General features: G+C 41.3%; 1 protein-coding gene across 1 annotated transcript; it reads left to right on the top strand.

The window, feature by feature from the left end:
- Window positions 1-3194: 3194 nt before the first annotated feature.
- zgc:100829 (uncharacterized protein LOC445149 homolog) lies at window positions 3195-19186 on the top strand. Its single transcript, XM_023268037.3, has 8 exons — window positions 3195-3328; window positions 4011-4570; window positions 7381-7525; window positions 7755-7857; window positions 8832-8870; window positions 8966-9007; window positions 10402-10693; window positions 17983-19186. Exons 2-8 carry the CDS (start codon window positions 4384-4386, stop codon window positions 18216-18218), a joined length of 1044 nt encoding a protein of 347 aa, XP_023123805.1. The 5' UTR covers window positions 3195-3328; window positions 4011-4383; the 3' UTR covers window positions 18219-19186.
- Window positions 19187-19398: the final 212 nt, after the last annotated feature.

Genomic DNA, 19398 nt, shown 5'->3' on the forward strand with positions numbered 1-19398 from the left:
TTCAAAATGTATGTGTTTTTCATGTTTCATTTCTTGTCGGGGGAAGAAAAAACAAAAACTTACCACAATGTCTACACTTCACTGATGAAAAGTATGTTTAATTTTGATGTAGTGTTGTCTACAATGTCTGACTACATTTGCAATGATACTAAAGTATTAAAGCTTGATTTTACAGCCTCCAAAATGCAAACTTTGCAAAGACAGATGACCCGTGTCTTAGAAATTTATACATTAGTACTGTATGTGTAAAACCAGGCTGTAAAATAAAGCATTACTTTGTTCTCTAATCATCCTGACTATGCAATTTGTGATGATCGGTATGCATCAGTTGCTCATCTGTTAATTTTACTGTTCATACAGCACTAAAGATACAAGAGCCTATTGATCACGACCCAACGGAACCTCCACGTCTTTTAATTTGTTAATTGTTTATTAACAAGTATTTTTCCCTGACATGAGTTTTGGGGCTTTTTCACATGTTACAATGATCAACACAAACAAGGCAAAATAAATTTCTTATACTTTATCACATTTATAGCTGTTTATAACTTAGATGGGCTGAAGTTAGACGTCAGATTTAAGGTTTGCTAATAAAACAGTGTGATATAGAAGATGTTAATTATTATTATGTAAACATAGAAAATAGGTCAGACATTATCTTTCACCAGATCATCTGCAGCCTCGGTCTTGTTTCCGCCTCTCAACTCAAAGCTCCACATACGGAGATGTTGCCAGAGAAATCAACATTAAATCGTTTTCGTCTTCTCCGCCACCACCTACCAGAAGAAAGCACATTAGAGAAATATCGGCAGAAATATTAGATAAGTTTATGTAAGCATAAACTTCCCAGGCAGGTCAGAGTGCAGGCTCTGGACATGGCATTTCTGCAGGTACGTTTGTATGTTTGGGCTCTGTTGTTAAGTTGATGGTCTCTGCCTGTTGGCCAGGAGCAAAGGGTGAAAAAACGGAGGGGGATGTGCTAAATGGAGATGGACTCCAGCCCAGATGCCAACTCAGATTCTGACTTTGCTCTTCGTCCAAGAACTCACATAGAGATTGGTTTAGGCCATCGCAGCATTGTAGGCACAAATAAAGCATCCGCAATAGTTATCAATTGCATTTAGTCAAATCAAAACTGTCATTTTAAAAGCAAAATATACTCTAATGTAATATATTCTGATAGCCTAGTCTGGTCCAGCTGCCACAGTGTAAGCTGCAGGAGAGCTACTTGACCAGATTTGTGCTTTATTGCTGTTGAAACACAGCCATCATCACCTGAGACACTCTCGACACCAGTAGATATTGCTAATGGCTTGCTACAATGTGCAACATCCTGCCACTTTTTGTAGCTTTTGTGTATATATGTCTGTTTATTTGTGGTGTATTGGTGCTGAGCTTTGTCGAGCCATATGGTGGCAGCATATGTTTGAAAATGCCGTCTCCGCTTTTATGTTGCTTCCATTTTTATTCAACTTTAATTCCGTGCCATAGTCTGAAGCTGTTCAGCACTGGCTTTGGCGGTGACGTAATTCATATAAGGCTTGACTGATTTTACCCACTAGAGGCTGCTCTTTACCTACAAATGATTGACTCAGACAAAGGCACGCACAGAAGAGTCCCAGCTGAGAAAATTTCCCTTGCCTTCAGTTTGTGAATTATCAACATTTTAAAGTAAATAGCCACTTAAGGAAAGGCTACAAGGCGCATGGACATTGTAACGCTCCATCTTTATGTGGATTTGCTACTGTTTAGGTTTTATTGTTTTGACTTGGTTGATGGCTTAAAATAAAAGAGGTCCTGACGTCACTCTATACTGAACTGCAGAGCTCAGTGCAGTAAAAATCATGTTTTTACTTTGTTAACATGTCCATATGGTGTTATTTTACATGTTGGAGGACATATCATGAGCGAAGTAATCAGTCGAGGCCATGACAGCCTTTCCACGTTAAAACTGCCATGTAACAATAGTCTCAGAAACACAGATTCATTCAGACTCCTGAGGTTTCAAATGCAACAGACTTTAAAAAAAAAAAAAAAAAAAAAAAAAAAAAGAATGTTGTCAACTTTCAGGGTGTGGTTTTCTGTATCATTATTTTTCTTCCAAATCAGTTTCCAGGTTGAACATGTAGGGAAGAATTACTCCAATATTACAACTTTCCAGGATGTCACAGAGAGTAGTTTTACAGAGTTGTAGGTGAGCTGATGTGGCCGAGCTGCAGTGAGTGGGGAGCAGTGGGTGGAGAGAAAGGCGGGGACTTCGTAGATCTGCATATTCTAGAGAATGCAACAGTGTAGAGTTACATTTTAGCCATTTTCAGGCAGGAAAGGACTGATTTTCATGGAATAAATGTCTAAATATTTAACTTTGATACACAGAGCTGAGTTCTTATGTGGTTAATTAATGACAGGAAAGGGACAATTCTTAGGTAAGTACTAGTCTGACACACTAGATATGCATTGCATTGAAACCTGCCATACAGCTTTCTCCTTCCCTTCTTATTGCTTTTGAAAGTCCACTTCATATGCACAGCAACTTCTAGGCAAACCTGGCCTACCAAATTTTCCTTCCTGCAGTAAAGTAGTGCTGCTGTTTTCTTTTACAGTGAATTACCCATTTTAATGATAGGTGTCATCTCAATGAATGCCGAGGTTCTACCAAAACAATGTCACTATTGTGAAGGGACGCTGTTGTTGCATCCTTCACTTAACTCCACCCAACACAGTTGTGACTCGTGTAAAGAAATGCAAACAAGCCTGAGTGTTTACTGCCCCATAGCGGCATGATAATGGGGGGCAGCCAGACTGAGATTTTGCAGGACTAAGGAGAAAGTCATTGCTGAATGGAATAAAATGCAAGAAATGGGAACTACATTTCTCATTGCCTTTTAATGATTTTTGACATCCAAGCAGTCATCAACTTAAATGATGTATAAACTGCAATGATTTTGAATAAAACATTTTTTGTCCCATTACATCAGTGTTGATGTAAAAAATGAGTTTAATACTCAGTGGATGAGTTTAGCATGTGGGAAAGGAGCTTGTTTCATTTTTATTACTTATTTAATGTGTGAGGTCAACTTCCTGAATTCCACTGTTGGCCTATTTAAAATGAAATGTGTGTGTGAGCGGGCGGAAGAGAGAGCTACAGAGAGACATAGACAGAGAGAGAGAGGGAGGGAGTCGGAGAGGGAGGAGGGAGGGAGAGCGATTATGGAATGCTGTGATGTCATCAGCTCAGTCATACACAAAGACGAGGAGGACCCACAGCCACTCTGACTCTCAGCTTAGTTAGCATACTCTGCTGTGGAGCGGCTGTCTACATCCCACTGTGAGTACTTGAGCAAATTCTACCCTTCTCTTACAACTCCCTTTTGTTTTGTATCACTCACTTTCTCCACTCACTTTCCCCCCTCTGCTCGGGTTTCCTTCTCTGCACCCTACAACGTGTTTAGCAGACACCAGTCTCTATTCCACCAGTGTGATAGTTCTCAGTCTGAGACAAGCTTTCTTTCCCTCCAAGTGCTGCTTATGTGGTAGCCATTGTTAACTACCCACTGTGATTGGAGGAGTCCATTTCAATGCCCCTGTTAGAGAAACTGGTTCACGCTGTCTTGGGCTGTGACCCCGTTTCTCTCTTACAACCAGACATTGGCTATGTCAAAATGGAGCCGCTATCTTGTGGGAGTTTTGGGAAGAAAGGAACATGGGTTTAGGAAGGGACGAGTGGTGGGGAGGGGAAGGAGCGAGGTGGGCCACTGATGACAGATCCATTCCTTTGGAATCTCCTCCCATTCTGGACTACAGAGTTTCTGTCAGTGTAGAAACAGGCTTTGGGTTTCTTCCATATTCATGAAGGGTGGGACAAGATAACCGACTGAAACCGAATTTCCAAAAGCTAGAGGGAACAAAGTCTGTGAGAAATGTGGGGATGAAGGAATGCGTGGTACATTCCAGCTTTGAAAAGGGCACAGCGTAATCTTTCAAATGTTCTTTGTGTTTTTTTCTCGTAGATTGGCCCAGTGATGATGTCCAAAGTCAAAGAAAATTTGACATCTTAGTAGGGAGGGGGAAACTGTGAACACAGCACAGAAAGGAACAGGATTGTGTGTATGTGTATGTAAGTGAGTGTGTGTATTTATGTGTATGATTGTACAGTATGTGCAAAAGAGTGTATGAGAATGCACTTTGATTTATGAAGAAGACTTTATAACAGTGATTTTAGGATAACTGTGAAGCTGTGAAAGTCTTCCTCTAACAAGATGAGACTATAAACCATCCCTACAAACTGTCCACTTCAAGAAGCTGCTGATCAAAGGACAGCACCTCCTCCCTCCGACTGCTTGGCAAGGTGGTACCAAATTAACCAGCCATTAAGTCGGCAACATGCTGCAGCAGATTTTAAAGGACATGTACATCGACCCCGATGTCCTCAACGCTCTTAATGAAGACCAGAAAAAGACTCTTTTCCTGAAAATGCGCCAGGAGCAGGTGCGCCGCTGGAAAGAGCGAGAGGAGAAACTGGAGAGAGAAGGAGGGGATGCTGAGTCCAAGAGAACCAAGCCAAGAAAAGGTAACCATGCTGAACCATCACCTTTATTAATTTATATTCTTACTGTTGCAACAAGATGCAGCTTTAAGTTTTTCAAGCATACTCAGTATCACAAAGCTTTTGACAGAAAACCATCTGTTCTCTGAATCATTTTAGTTGAGATGTTTACATCGTGTCATGGATTTTCCCTGGTAGAGTTACAAACCATGAGAAGTGGACTGCTGAAGCATGTGTGCATTAGTTGTGACAGGTATCCTAAGCTGCTGGATATGCTTTCGCTGCTGTAGCTCATGTTCCCCATCATCTCAACAGCTGCTGGCCAACACAAACAAAGAGCATTTACACTTGAAGTTTGATTTATACCTCAGTTCCTAAACAGTTACAGCTGAATGATGGTGCCGACAAACCAGTGTTAACATCACACTTGCAGATGTTGTTAACATTTACAAAAAGTAAAGTAGATGTCATGGTTAAAACTATATCCAAGCTGCAGTGATAGTTTTGTAAGGGGCTTATAATAATAGCATGTCAGGAGTGCAGTTTTCATAGGCCTTTACATAATGGTGAATGCTGTTCACACTCACTTAGATCATCTTGTTTCCAGTCAAACCACCCAATGTGAGCCGTACAGCAACAGAGAACAATATTCACCGGATCACATATTTCACTCATGTCTGGAATGCTTGTTTGATGGAAAACACAAGACAGATGAAAACGTCAACGTGACAGAGATGACAAGAAAAAAAATTTCCTGCAAGGCGGAAACACACAAGCAGTGTGAATGGTAAATTTGTTTATCCAATGCTGGCTTCTGCTCAGAAGCAACAGTTGGAGTTAGCAGTATACATGGAGCAATCAAATAAAACACCCAGAAACTCAGGAAGTCACAAGTCTGTCGCGAAACAGGTTTGACGCATACCACTGAATCTTGCCTGTCTGCATTTTCTCTTGTACATGTCCTAGTAAGGAGTCCTAGTACAGTAAATGCATTGTGTAATGACGCTGACATAACAAATTGCTCTATTTTTATATTCTGAAGAGGTACTCCTACGTGACAAAGCAAACTGCAGAGGTTTGGATAGATAGAGCAATTGCTAAACTCCCAATAATATCACAGTAAAGCCAATTAACAGCACACTGCAGCTGGTGCATTAACTTTGATTGACATAGTAATGTGATCTGTCTTGTCTTGGCGAATCACAAAGTACTTACTATCAACTGTAGCGCAGAGTGAGGGAACAGAGCTCTTTCTATCTCTTAATGACCAATGCAGCTGTCCTTGGGAGGCTGCATGGAGACTGCAGGCTGAGATCACATGGTCACAACGGTTCTCCACACAGCCTCCTCGTTTGTCGTGCATAGGAAATGGTGGATAGTTCATGTTCCTGTGTAAAAATAGGAAGTGAGTCAAGACTCAATCCTTCAAACAATTAGCAGGGGGAGAAACAGGAAGCTTGCAGGAAATGTATGTGTTTGAAAAACAAAGCGAGAGTTTGATTTTTATCTGGACAGCCTTGTGAGAAAACTCACAGGTTAAGTTTGTTTTTTTTATGCAGTGAATGAAGCTGGTGTCCTCAGCTGTTGTTGAGAATTCACATTTAGCCATCAGCCTTTCCTGATCATGGGACTGTTGCTGTGGTTAAGCTGAGTTTACGGTAATTATTGTGTATGGGCTGACTGTTATGACATGCTGGTGTGTTTATGTTGATGGCAAACTGGTGACATTCCCAGAGTGCAGAAAGACTGTTGCTGTGACTCAACTTTTCTCAGACTGGTAACCACTGATGTTGTTCTTTCGATAAAGAAAATCATCTTCTGTGATTTTAGAAACATAGCTGACTAAGCTGGAAACTGCGGCTTAACTCCGTCTTTTACAGTAAGACTGAGGACATACAGTTTGTCAGCACATAAAATGCAGTTCCTAAGTGCAGATGACAGGGTTCATCTCACGTGCACCTGACAGTGGAGTTGTAGTTCTACCTGTCAGTTTGGGCCATTGGCTTGTTTACCAACGTATGTTCTGACTGCTGTGGTTTTGTTGTCATCCTGGTATGCCTTGCTGGAATGTGATCCACTGGGCCGGCTAGCAAAACCAGTTCCCTATGAAAGTATGCTAATCTGTTTTCAACCAACAAGCTCGCCCTCTGGGTCTGTCAGCTGGATCCTCTCTATAAAATAGTGCTGCTGTGCTCCTATGCATAGTCACAGGGTTGTGACGTATGTCTGCATGCATTTGCACATGTATGCTTTTGTGTTAAGCTCCTGAGGACTCAATGTCCTCATAAAGAAGGACAAATAAGAACAAGCCAACTGGGCGTGTAACACAAGACCATATTTTGTAGCTTTTCTTTGGGTGTTGGGATTTGGAAATTTAAAGATGCTTTTGTTTTTAACTTTCAGGTGTTTTAACTCTTTAGATGCTCCATATGAGCATGAGTGTGCTCATATATTTGTGTTGAGCTATTTGGGCGACAGAACAGACTGAGCTTATCAGTTGAACGGTCAGAGCTAAAGGTGTTTATCTGAGAGATCAGGAATCATCAATAAAGATTTTCAACAGTCATTTACGAATTATGACTGGGGTTTGAAGTAATGACAATTTAGATAACAAAACTGAGCAATCTGATAAGGACACTTATTACATCAAACACTTTTCTTAATCTTATTATTTCTCTTATAAAGTGTGACTTTGTAATAGTCATTTAAGATATTTAGTCATGTTTTTGTTTTACTGTGCATTTTTTAAACTTGTTTTGAATGAACAAACTTTGACTTTGTGTTTCAATATCCTTTAAACACAAATTGTACACACACAATTGTGTTTTTAACAGCCAACAGTAAGAGTGTGAGCTGGCTGCTGGGCCGGGATGGAGATGTGGCGGTCATTGTGATCAGCGAGGTGGATGAGCTGACCTCCAAATTCATCTGTTCAGGATCTGGAGAAAAGAAGTCACAAAGTCTTCAGAGCAACACATAGTAAGACACTTTTGTAATACAAAAAAATGAATTTTTTGAATTACAGGCAGCGAACAATATATATCATAGAGAAATCCATTTGTGTTTCAGGGTATTAACATTGCTTACAGACTGTAATTGGAGAGGATTCAGGAGGTTTCTGCTGTAGTGATATAATACGACATTATGCAAGAGAATATGCATACTGTATGTGTAAAGAAAGATGACGCAATCTGATTATGTTTTACAGCCATCAAGCCATCTTGAAGAGCAAAAAAAACGCAGAACCTGTCAAAACTGAGAGAGAGAACCTTCTTCCAAAAGTACAACCTGGCATCTCACTGAATTTAAAGGTACAAAGCTGTTTGTTTGTGACCCTGACAAAAATCAAATCATTTTGCCTGTCATGGCAATTCTCGAGTTGAAGCACAAAGATAATTCCGAGAATGAAGAATCTGATTGCATAGTGTTGTTTTTTTCTTGAGATATTTCTATCTGATGACCTCTTTTGTATTTGATCAGACAAACACCTGATAAGGATATGAAAACTTTGATGTAATACAACATGATAAGACTGAGTTGAAGAATCACTGGTCTGTCGGGTCAACTTGCAGTCAAGCTCCAAAATATCCCTTTAATGTTTACCATCGTCTCGTCCCTTCAATTCAATTTGTCCATCTGAAACCCATCACTTCCACCACTTCATTTTCACTTCTTTTACCTGCAGAGCAGTTTATGAAAACTATCAATTCGACTTTTGAGCATAGCCGGTGAAAATCAATGTCGCCATTAAGATTCTAGCCTTATTATTCCAGGCCTCTACTTTGTGTCAAAATAAGCTGGAGGTGCAGATGATTTCTGGGTTAGTGATATTTTGGTAGTGTGTATGTGCGCAGCGCATTGGTTTTGGAGTGTGTGCGTGAGTGTGTGTGGGGTGCCTCCTTTTTCATGCTATCTCAAAAAGAGATTTGCTGTGTTGTCATGGCAACCGTGCACACACTGAGCCAGAGCAAGCCAGGGTGGATGGTCTCATCTGGCCTGACCACGATGGTTCTCTGAGCTAAAGCTGCACGCTGCTCACTCAGTGGAAATACGGTCACTGGTTTTTCAGCAGACAATTACCTCAGAAACTGTGCAGATATGTTTTTTTAAATACTTATCATGTACAATATTGTCACAGGAGCAATTCTATTTTCCCTTTTCACCAACTCCTAAACTCCTGCTCTGTTTTGTTCCTGCTCATTCCAAGCACTGAACTGCCTCAAAGTTAAAGAGGATGACGTGTCGCCTCTAGTATCAACTAACATGGCACTGTCTCTCCCAACAGGGGAAATGTGAGGAGACGAGCACTTCACTCCCTCTGCCGGTGAGTCCAAACAACTGCCTGCTAAGCTGAGCAGGGAGCTCTCAGGTTGCATCATGGCCTGGAACACTCATGTAATGTCTTTGTTAAACCCACAGGTGTCAGTGAGTGAGCATTCACCACCTACAGCAGCAGAAAAGGTATTTATGAATTAAAGTAATGCTCTGCTTTTCATTTCTGCAACCCAATTTCAACTTTTAAAAGATGTCTCCCACCCTAAGTATGCATTTTAAATGGGTTATAAAGCAAAGAAAAGTCTGTTTTAGAGTCCCCTGTACATAATTTTAAAACACAGTCTCACATTTTCCAGCAAGCAATATAGTGATCTACTCCTCAGCTACTTATAATGTGCCTTTAGAGTGCCTATGTGTCTTTTCATGGCAGTCCCACCCTCTGAGAGTAACAGGAAATGGTGGTTAGGGCCAGCTGTCCCCTCACTCCCAGCCTCTCTGAAGATCATCTTTCTCCCAGCATTCTCCCTCTCTGCGCTCCGGCTTGTCTGAGCTGCCGCACCCCTCATAGCTCTCTCCGGGAACAGCTGAACTGAACTGTCCTCCCACTGGCTCCATCATCGCTCCAGCCTTGCGTTGTCTGGGGAGAACACGCTCTCTATCTCCCCTCGCTTTCTTTCTCCTTTCAGTGTTTATGTGCATACAAATCTAAGACAATGTGTGTGTGTGTGTGTGTGTGTGTGTGTGTGTGTGTGTGTGTGTGTGTGTGTGTGCAGGTGACACGCTCTGCAAGAACACCTGAATCACAGAGGCAAGGCAGGATTTCTGGACTGCCCTAGAACAGATGGTTGATGAACTTGATCAGGGAATTAAAACGCCAGAGACAGAGAATGCGTCAGTCGCAGATGGATGGGATTGTGGGATAGTCTCATGAGGTTTGGGCGCGTGAGCTCTCCTCTGTTCTCTGTTTTTCCCTCCTCTTTGTCACAGAAGGCAACGTCTCTTCCTCACTTCTTGTATCTATACCAGGCTCTCCATATTACAGGCCCCAACACATCTCCGGCCCACCCATGCTGATGTGGCAACGAACATCCACACCTTAGGAGGTTTGGCCAGTGTGTCAGCCAAGAATTCACCGCATAAGCCTTGAATGTCTTCTTTGTAGATGGACTGATTTGTTCCTGGAAACAGTAAGAGGCTGGTTTGGGGCTGTAGCAGTGGGCTGCCACTAACGCTGCTGCAGGTTTGCGCCGGTTGATTTAAAGAGGGAAGGAGTCATCCTGAGAGGAGGCGAGAGTGGTACTGTTGATTAAGAAGGCGTAAGATCAGGAAGGAAGATTAGCGAGGCAGCCTGATTTTCAAGTCACCTTATAATTTTCTCTCCACACATCCTTAAACTCTTAATCAGTGGTCATAGTTCTCGGTGCTTCATTATGGCACAGTGTTGTCATTGGAGAACTGTAATTTGGTGAATCATTTATCTAATGATTTAATCAAACATGACAGTAATTCCACTGTATGTGAATTAGCTGTCAACACTGATCGCACTCTTCTGTCCTCTTTTGTCACTCTTCACTCCGCAGCCCGAGTTGAAGTCAGCCAGTGCAACTGAGGAGAAGTCACTTCTCCAGCCGTCCATCTGCTCCAGGCCTCCCATGAGAGCTAGCCCTGTCAACGTGAGACCGGCTTCTGCAAATGCAGCACCAGGCTATGTCAACACGAGACCCGGCAACACAAGTCTGAGGCTGGCTACCACCACGCCATCCTCTTCCCCCAGCAGCACTGTCAAAATAGACTCTGGAACAACGTCGTCGACCAAAGATAATGTGTGCTCAAAGGAACCTCAGAAGTCCCAGGAACCACAGGGTGGGAAAGGTGAGTGAGCATAGCATCACAAGTAAAGGTACATGTTTTGTTAACAACAAAAAAAGTTGTTTTTTAAGTGCAGTGGTTGACTGGCGAACTGTCCGGGGTGCACCCTGCCTGTCGCCCAATGTCAGCTGGAATAAGCGGGTGCAGCTGATGTGAAAAATTTCCACTGTGTACCTTAAATGAGCTAATATTTTTCTAGTTCTTGCAGTTTCTCATTTAATGGCTAATTAACAGAAACACACAAGCAAGCAATATTATTGATGGCTACTGTCATTGCAGATAAATAAAGCTAATAGACATCACTGCAGCTAGGATCTATCTGAGTTACCCTACGACTTTTGTTCAGTTTTTATTTAGTTCTACACACATTTGAGAGAACTGGACACTCACGTGGGTTAAAGAAATAAGTCCACAATTTTGCAACTAGCTTAAATGTCATTCACCAGCAGTCACTGAGCCAGCAAGAGAATCCTTTTCCACTGCTTCTTCTCTCAGAGTAATAATGGCTGTGGAGAGCTGAGCAGAACTAGTCTGAACAAAGTTCATACTAGATAGGTTTCTCAGTGCTGCAGCTAGGAAGAAGGATTTATTTCCCAAAACCTAATGTGCTCGCCAAATAGTACCTCAGCCCCCTGGAATCTTTATGGACTGGCAGAGTAAACGAGGCCTAGAAGGGAAAAAAAGCTTATGTGACTGGAATGTGTCCCCTGGTACCACATGGCTCATGCAAACCAGCTTCTTAGGTAGCTTCTCTATCGTCTTTGTTTAATGGTAACAGTGAAACTGTCTGCATTATAATGCAGAGAAGTTGAGGTGTGTGGTCATTTTACCAGATCAAGGACAGACTGATGCATACAACACCATATTGTTTTTTAACAGTAGTTACATGATTTATTTTTTTAATGTAATATCCTCCTGAAACCAAGCCCATTCATTTATGTCCTCTGTACTGGACATTTGTTTTTGTTCTGTATCTTTTGACTCATTTGAGCTACCCTACTGAATCCCAATGTGTTCAACATCCTGGCCTTTCCAATGATATCTCATGATTAAATGGAAAAATGGGAATTTTGTTTTTATGCTGAGACAAAATGAGACTGCAGCAAAACTTGCCTGCCAGGGAAAGAGAAAAGTTAAGTCAAATATTGTTAAGGCATCATTGTTTTACTTCAGGTAATCATATCTCCTTGTTTCTGAACATGTCAGGAATTATGAACTGGGGTCAGACTTCAGTTAAACCTTTAGTCAGGAAAAATAATAGCCCCTTTATGAATGTCAACTGTAATGGCCATGAGAACAATTGAATATATTTTCTATGTAAAGTAATTAATGTAATAAATAAATAGTTGTTTATATTTATGTTTCATTCATCCTCTTAAATTTTACACTATTACTATTTAATTTAGTTTCTTAAAGCATCAATAGAAAATGAATCAGCATGTTTTCTTCTCAGCCTATTTTGATTTCGAAGTTTCACTGTATTTTTTTTATGGTAAATTTGTTCCGTTGCCTACAGTGGACATGCTGTAAAATCTAAAATATTTTTATAAAATTCTAAACTGTGAGTTATTGTTTTAGCTCCAAAAAGGCAGGAAATAACAAAAAGGTAAAATTTTGAAAGATGCTTTTTTCCTCAATTCTCAGGAGGATATGGGCAGAAATGAGCAATGCAAAACTAGACTTTATTTTTTTGACAAATGGAATTTTTTTTACACATTTCAACTCTTAAATTTATCTCTAATATCATTTTTTTTTTTGGCATAATTAGTATGCACCGCATTCCACTCCACCTAACAGCTATTAAATAGTTGGTCACCTGATAATTTTACACATCATTCAGAAAAAGAAACTTCTAGAAAAAGTAACTCAAACTTGATATTCAGCAGCATGTGAACACAAAGTTAGCTGTTTGTTTTGTTACATTGGTTGAATGTTGTTTTTGAATCCAGATTGAACAGGTAACCATGTAAAGCACAAACGCATGAGAGTTGTGCCCAATATCTGCAACCCTTACAAGCACCACATTTGAACTTGTTTTCACATTCAGTTCATTTTCTCCAAAGAAGTGGTATATTGCGTATGTCTCTTTGTTTGCCTCTTGGTGTCTTTCATGAGCTCAGTACTTGCTGTATGTCTTTACTATTGTCTCTGCAGATGTTCATAGTTTAGATAATAGGGCTTCAGAGGATTTTAATCTCATCTCCCTAAAGATATCTTTGGCATTGCTGTCAGCTTTATTGTCACTATGGCTAACATTATGTCTTACAGATTACTTATTGTTTGAATTTTGTCCGAGTATTACTTCTAGATTTCTTTGTAAACCCTTCATCCAGTTTTATGAATTGACCATTCACCATACAGTGACCCAGTTATACATTAAAAAAAATGGGTAGTGTATGGGTGAAGTTAGCACCATCCAGTGGAAATCAGGGATACTGTAGAAAAAAGTCCAGTTAAGGGGGAAAAAAAATGTCATCCCCATAAGGTCCCTCTGCTGGAAAAACACTCATCCTACAACACACTCACTACAAGCATGCTGCAAGAGTTCCTAGACGTTACCGTACTCCAGGATGGTGTTTTTCTTTCTTTTAAGAAGACAAGCTTAAATATAAACTTGATTTTTATTGTTATTCCTTCGAACACTTGTTCAATTGGCTTGATCAGTGGAATGGTTCATTGGTCTACTTTAAAATAAATGCAGAATTATAAATGCCAGCTTCACATTTTTTGAGTTAAATTTGGTTAGCAGAGATTCTTTTCCTCAATAAAACACACCACAAAAGCAATATTTCAATTTAATGCCACATTAACAGACATTTCCTCAGAGGTGAGTGTCTGTATTCTTTTGCTGGCATGTTAAGAGCACTTGATAAATACAGTTGAATGAGGAACAATCCTAAAAACTCTCTTTAGTGTCTGGTTCACTCTGAACATTCCTGGCAGTTCTTCGTAGATTTTGGAGGCAAAGCAAATCTCTCAGAAACCCAGACACAAGAGAGCTAACACACTCATAATAATGTCATCAAGAGACAGAAATAGTGGAAATATTTGTGAAATCGTGTTCACAGATATCAAATGAACTAAAGTGGACTGAACACAGAATATCATAATAAAATAGTTTTTGAAGGAATTTCAACTGTAATACCTTCAAGTGTTAAATCTGTTTGTGGAGGCAGAGATTTGAAGGTGATTTATCAACTGGAACAAAAACAGTTTCACAGAGTACAAATGACTAAAATCTGTACGCAAAAAAAGCAAACAAATATTCATTTCCAGTAAGTCGTGGTATCGGGCATGTTTTGCATGTGTGCCTGCACCCACATTAGTGGCTGGATATTAGATCCCTGAGCAACGCCAGGGCAGCGACTAACAGATGAATGTGGGGAAGAGGAAAGGAAAGGAAAGGCAAACAGCTAAACAGCTGGTGTGGTGGGAGTTGAGGTGGGCTGAACGCAGTGCTGAATAAATGTGTCTTGACTCTGGACAAAAACACACTGACAGAGTGTCTGTCCTTGACAATGGCAGGAAGCTTGTTCCAAAGAGAGGAGGAGGCCAACTAGGATAACGCTCATGCCTCAGCTGTTTTCTTTTGAATGCGGGTAATGCCAAGGATTCCTACGTCCTGTGAGCGGCCCTCTTAACACTTGTAGAAAAATAACTTAATAACCCGCTTTAGTGACATCCTTTTGGGTTTATCAGCACCAACTCAGCTAGACTTAGACTGTTCTAAGCTCATGGAGAATTCATGTTGTGGATTTTGTAGAGAAATTAAATTAAATTTGACAAGATATTGTCAAATGTCAGGAAAGTCATGTGATTATTCTGCAGGCAAGGGAAAAGAATAAGCTTTTAATTTCTCTCAGTCTACTTTATTGTTGCCTGCAATACTGGATTTACGATAGCTTTCATTATTTATTTATTTTATAAAAAACATTTAACTCAAAGATTAAAGATGCTTAGAGTCAGGTAAGAAGAACTGCAAAAATCAGTGCAAAAAATAAATTATGACATAAGCCATGTTCATTTATATACTTAGAGCAAATAACTTGCTAATTACAAATCCTTCTTTCTCACCGATTTTCTCTTCAGTGTCTATTACCCAGAGCATTTTCTGAGGTTTTAAGAATCTCATTTACTGCAACCTGTGATGATCAGTCTGCTTTCAGCAAGAAATAAAGCTTTTGGGAAAAAGGGGATATAATATCTAGGTGAAAATTAGTTTATACAAATTTGCTTTTTCTAAAGAAAAAAAAAGCTATATTTCACTGAAAGTTGGTAAAGCTGATGACTGTTGAGTTGGACATTATGTTAGAGCTATGTGTCGTCTGCATAAAAATGGAAGTGAAAGCCATATTATGGATGTTCCTGATAATTAGGGCAGACTGTAGAGTCAGTCTGAGTTTAAAAGTCAATCTAGAGCTGCAGAGATATATGTTCTGACAGCGAATGTGCAGGCCATGATTTGAGTATTGGTGCGTGAGCATGAAAGTGTATCGGTGTTCAGCAGCTGGCAGTATGTTAATGCGTGCACGGGTGCCTGTTTGTGTTTATAAACCCGTCTCTGTCTGTCCGTCGGCTTTCCTCTGCTCTCTCTTCACCTTCAGAGGGAAGGACACACATTCCAGCGCTGCTTCCCGACTCTAGCCCTGGGCGACGCTCAGCCAGAGCTGATAAGTGACAGGGGCCCCAGCCCCCACACACACACCTACACCTCTCCTCCTCCCTGCCCTTCAGTCCACAGACGTGCTGCTCGGGAATTCTGCCCTCTGCCCCACTTCTGCCCCCCCCCACCACCACCACCACCTTCCCACCCGACCCCTCCTCTTTTTTTTTTCCTTCCAGAGACGTGGAGGTCTTTAAAGAGATAGATTGGCCTTTAATTTTTGTGCTAGCTTGCTCATTGACACCAGCTTCCCGCCCCCTCTTCTTTGACCTCCCTGTACATTTACGAGCTGGACCGAGATGTGATGAGCGGCACCCGAAAGCTCAAACGGAAGATTAATCAATCTCGATGAGTGATTTAACACGGAGATTCTCTTTAATTTTAATGGCTGTTTTTGCAGGTAGCTTTAATGAATGTTTCTGTGGACAGAGCTCAGGGTGCAGCTACTGGGTAGAGTTTCACTCAGAAAGGTGTGGAGTTTGAGCATTTTTTTTTAGGGTGTGTGAAGAGTTAGGTTAGTCAGGCTACCGGTGGGAAGGCATTAAGGGGTTTTTATGCTTCAGATTTTATACATATATAGTCCCTGCCCCTAACACCAATCCTCCATCTCTCTCTTTCTATCTCTCTGTCTTTCTATTAAGCATTCCACTCAGACCTGCACCAAGGCTCTGAGCTCAAAAAAACTCTCTGACCATGAGTGTGTATGTGCCTGCGTGTGTGTGTGTGTGTGTGTGTGTGTGCGTGTGGTGCGTGCCTGAATGTGTGTCAGCCTCAATTGCTGGAGCCTATCCAAGGTTTCCGTGGTGACCACACAACACAACGAGACAATCAGAGGCAAGCCCACGCAGCGCAGCGAGAGGACATTAACACAGGAACCGCGGGTCAGGGGGCAGAGGAAGGCAGGGCATGACGGGGGAGAGGAAGATGAAGAGGAAGGTGGAGGGAGGTGTTGGAGCTATGGGGAGAGTGACAAGCGAGAGCGAGCGAGCAGAGGGAAAGGAGAGCAAACAACAATAAACAATAACACAACCTTAAAGGCTACTTTAGGTCTCTCCCTTTCATGCCTGCAAGACATCAAGAGCTTTAAAGGTTTCCTGGCCCCAGGAGTGCCCGTGCGGTTTTGGCTGTACCCCACCTCTGTGTGTGTGTGTGCTGCGTCGTGGTGTTAGTCAGAGATGGCTGCATGCGTGACTGAATCCGTGAGCAGGAGGAGTGTGTGCGAGGGTGCATGTTTGTGTTTGTGTGTGTGAGAGCATGCACGGGCCTGAACGTAATGTGAGAACGTGCGTGTCTTTTTGAAATTCAACTGTTGGAAACTGTGTGTACGTTTGTGCATGTTCTCACTTTATTTTGTGTGTGCATGTGTGTGTGAGTGTGTGTCTGTAGCCATGCACGCAGGTGCTCTCACATATCTCTGTCCCCCGGGGATGACGCTAAAAATATGTGGCTCCTCAAGCCTTCTGGTGTCTGAGCAGCGTCTGTCTGCTCTCCATTGCCGTCCCTGTGGCCCTCCCTCCCCTTCGTTACTCCTGTTCCCTCCATTCCTCCCTCAATTACACCCTCTTCCAAACACAGTACCTCAGCAAGCGGACACACACACACACATACACAAACTACACCCAGCTGTGTCCCTACTACACTTCTACTGAGGATGACCTCTGCTCAGCCAGAGTGGGATAAAGGGAGGCGAATGAAAAGGAGAAAAAAGGTAGAAAAGAGTGAAGAAAGATCTCGGCATAGCATTTGGAGAAGGTAAACGGTCGGGTAGTTGGAAACTGGATTCATGCTTTTTCAACATGTGCTGCTGAATGTGTAACATTCAGTGTTTGTGGTGTTTACAGATTTTCACAGAATATATTCCTCCTGCAGGAGGACACTGACCACTACGGGTTACTTTAATAGAGTTTATGCCAGATGAAGCGTGTTTGGTGTTATATATAGTTGCTTTTAAATTCAATTTGCCAGCCAAATTGGAAATATCCATAATATGCAATATAATTTTATATTTTGCCTTTTTTGAAATACAAATTTAAAAATCCCATCTGATGAAAATCACTTTTATTACCTTATTACCATGTCCATATGGTGTTTTTTTTAATGTGCTAGATGACACATCATGAGCAAAATAAGCAGTCAGTGCCATGACTGAGTGTTTTCACCTTAAAGCTGCAGTTTACTGATGACACAGTCAAGTTGCAGGATAGAATCTTGTCATTATTCTCCTTCAGAACTGGTATCCTGTTCCAGCATGTATTAATAAATAACTCTGATGTTCTAACTTTCCATCAACTAAAGTAGATTAGTTTTACAGTGTTTTAGCACAGTCATAGGGGAGCAGGAATGCTCGAGCTGCAGCAAGTAGTGGAAGGATGGGCTGAGATAGAGGCAGGGATTTCATAGATCTGCACATTCTTAAAGAAGCAACAGTGTAAAGTTACATCAAAGCCATTTTAAGGCATGAATAGATTATTTTCATAGAAAAAAGTGTGAAATACATCATTTTAAAACATGTAGGAGTATCTAGGGGTTCACCAGAGAGAGACTCAGAGGTAATCAACCCTTTGTATATAGCAGTTAGGTTGTCACCAATATTTTTCAGCTCTTAAGGAAATCTTACTCTCTTTTTCAGTTATTGGTGCATCAGAAACACCTGGCAGGGCTGCATCTGAAGAAGGTGGGAAACCAGGAAGTGCACCGACTTGCGCAGGGCGTGGCCGTGTGGCTCAGCTGATGAAAACCTTTAGTGTTGACAACACTACAAGCCCCTCACAAAGCCCCTCACAAACCCCCTCACGTGGCATCAAGCCACCTCTTCCCACCAAACCTAGTCACTTGCGTCTAACGACCACACGTACTGTCAGGTAATCCTTACACACTGATGAGCAGACACCCACTCAGCGTCACGCATCCCTGTGCTTCAAATAGGACAATGTCGGACTTCTAAAGGGGAGCCTCAGCCGGTGGGTTAATGGGATGGAGCACTCCAAAGGCGGCTCAGAAATGGTAATGTTCACATTGTTGCTATCACTTCCAAAGTACAGTGACAAGAACTGCTTGAATGTAAAGGTTTTCTGTTATTTGTGGATGCTGCAGTACTGTAAAAACTCTTTGTGGGAAAGAAATTCCAAAGCAATCGCTTGCATTTGAATGTTCTTTTTGTATAACTGATTATCACGAGTTCACTTGTTGATGATGCTATCCACGTACACACAGTTTTTAGTCCAATTCACAAAGTCTGCACACAATATTTAGAAACCAATTACATTACTTTCATCACTGATGGGACAGTTTACATGATCTCATGTGCACACAGGCCTGCTTCTGTGGTTTTTTCTTCTAATTTATGTCTTTTTGAACAAAAGAATGGGCATGGGCAGGCATAATGGACTTAAAGACGGTCCTCCTTTATCTTGCGGTTTCCTTCCTGGAAAAAATGTTGGGTTGTTTATTTGTAACAATGCAATATATGTCTCCCTCTGCCACCTGGCAGGAGTCTCTCTGCGACCTGTTGTGGACCAATGACAGTGCCAAATGCACTCATCTGTCACTCCCAGTGGATCAAATCCTGGCAAGTTAGACAGTCGCTGCCAAATAATCCAGCTCTGTGTTACTGTTGGGGTTTTTTTCAGTCCTATTTTTGAGATGTGTGGTTGTACTTTTTTTATTATTGCTGTTGATTTTTGCATTTTCTATGTGGAGAATGACATTTTGTAATGGGATATTTAACATTACCACAATTCTCTCTTATAAAATGAGAGGCATCCTTATCTTTGATGTCAAGGTTGTATGGTGCAGTCAAAGAAACAATAAAACTGCGGAACTTGTGCACCTTGCATCTTAAAGGTCTTCTTTTGTTGTGTATTTTCTTGAATTTTCACTCCCACTCTCTCTTCTCATGTACTATGTCTAACTTCCTCTTCATAATCTGGCACTAACATAAAACATATTTATTTTTCATGTCTTGTAGCTTTCAGAGAGCCAACATTTCAGTCAAATATCTATTAAAGTCTTATAATTCTCTCAACTGCTGTAACATTTGTCCCAT

Source organism: Amphiprion ocellaris, chromosome 14 (assembly GCF_022539595.1).
Source record: "Amphiprion ocellaris isolate individual 3 ecotype Okinawa chromosome 14, ASM2253959v1, whole genome shotgun sequence".
NCBI lineage: Eukaryota > Metazoa > Chordata > Actinopteri > Pomacentridae > Amphiprion > Amphiprion ocellaris.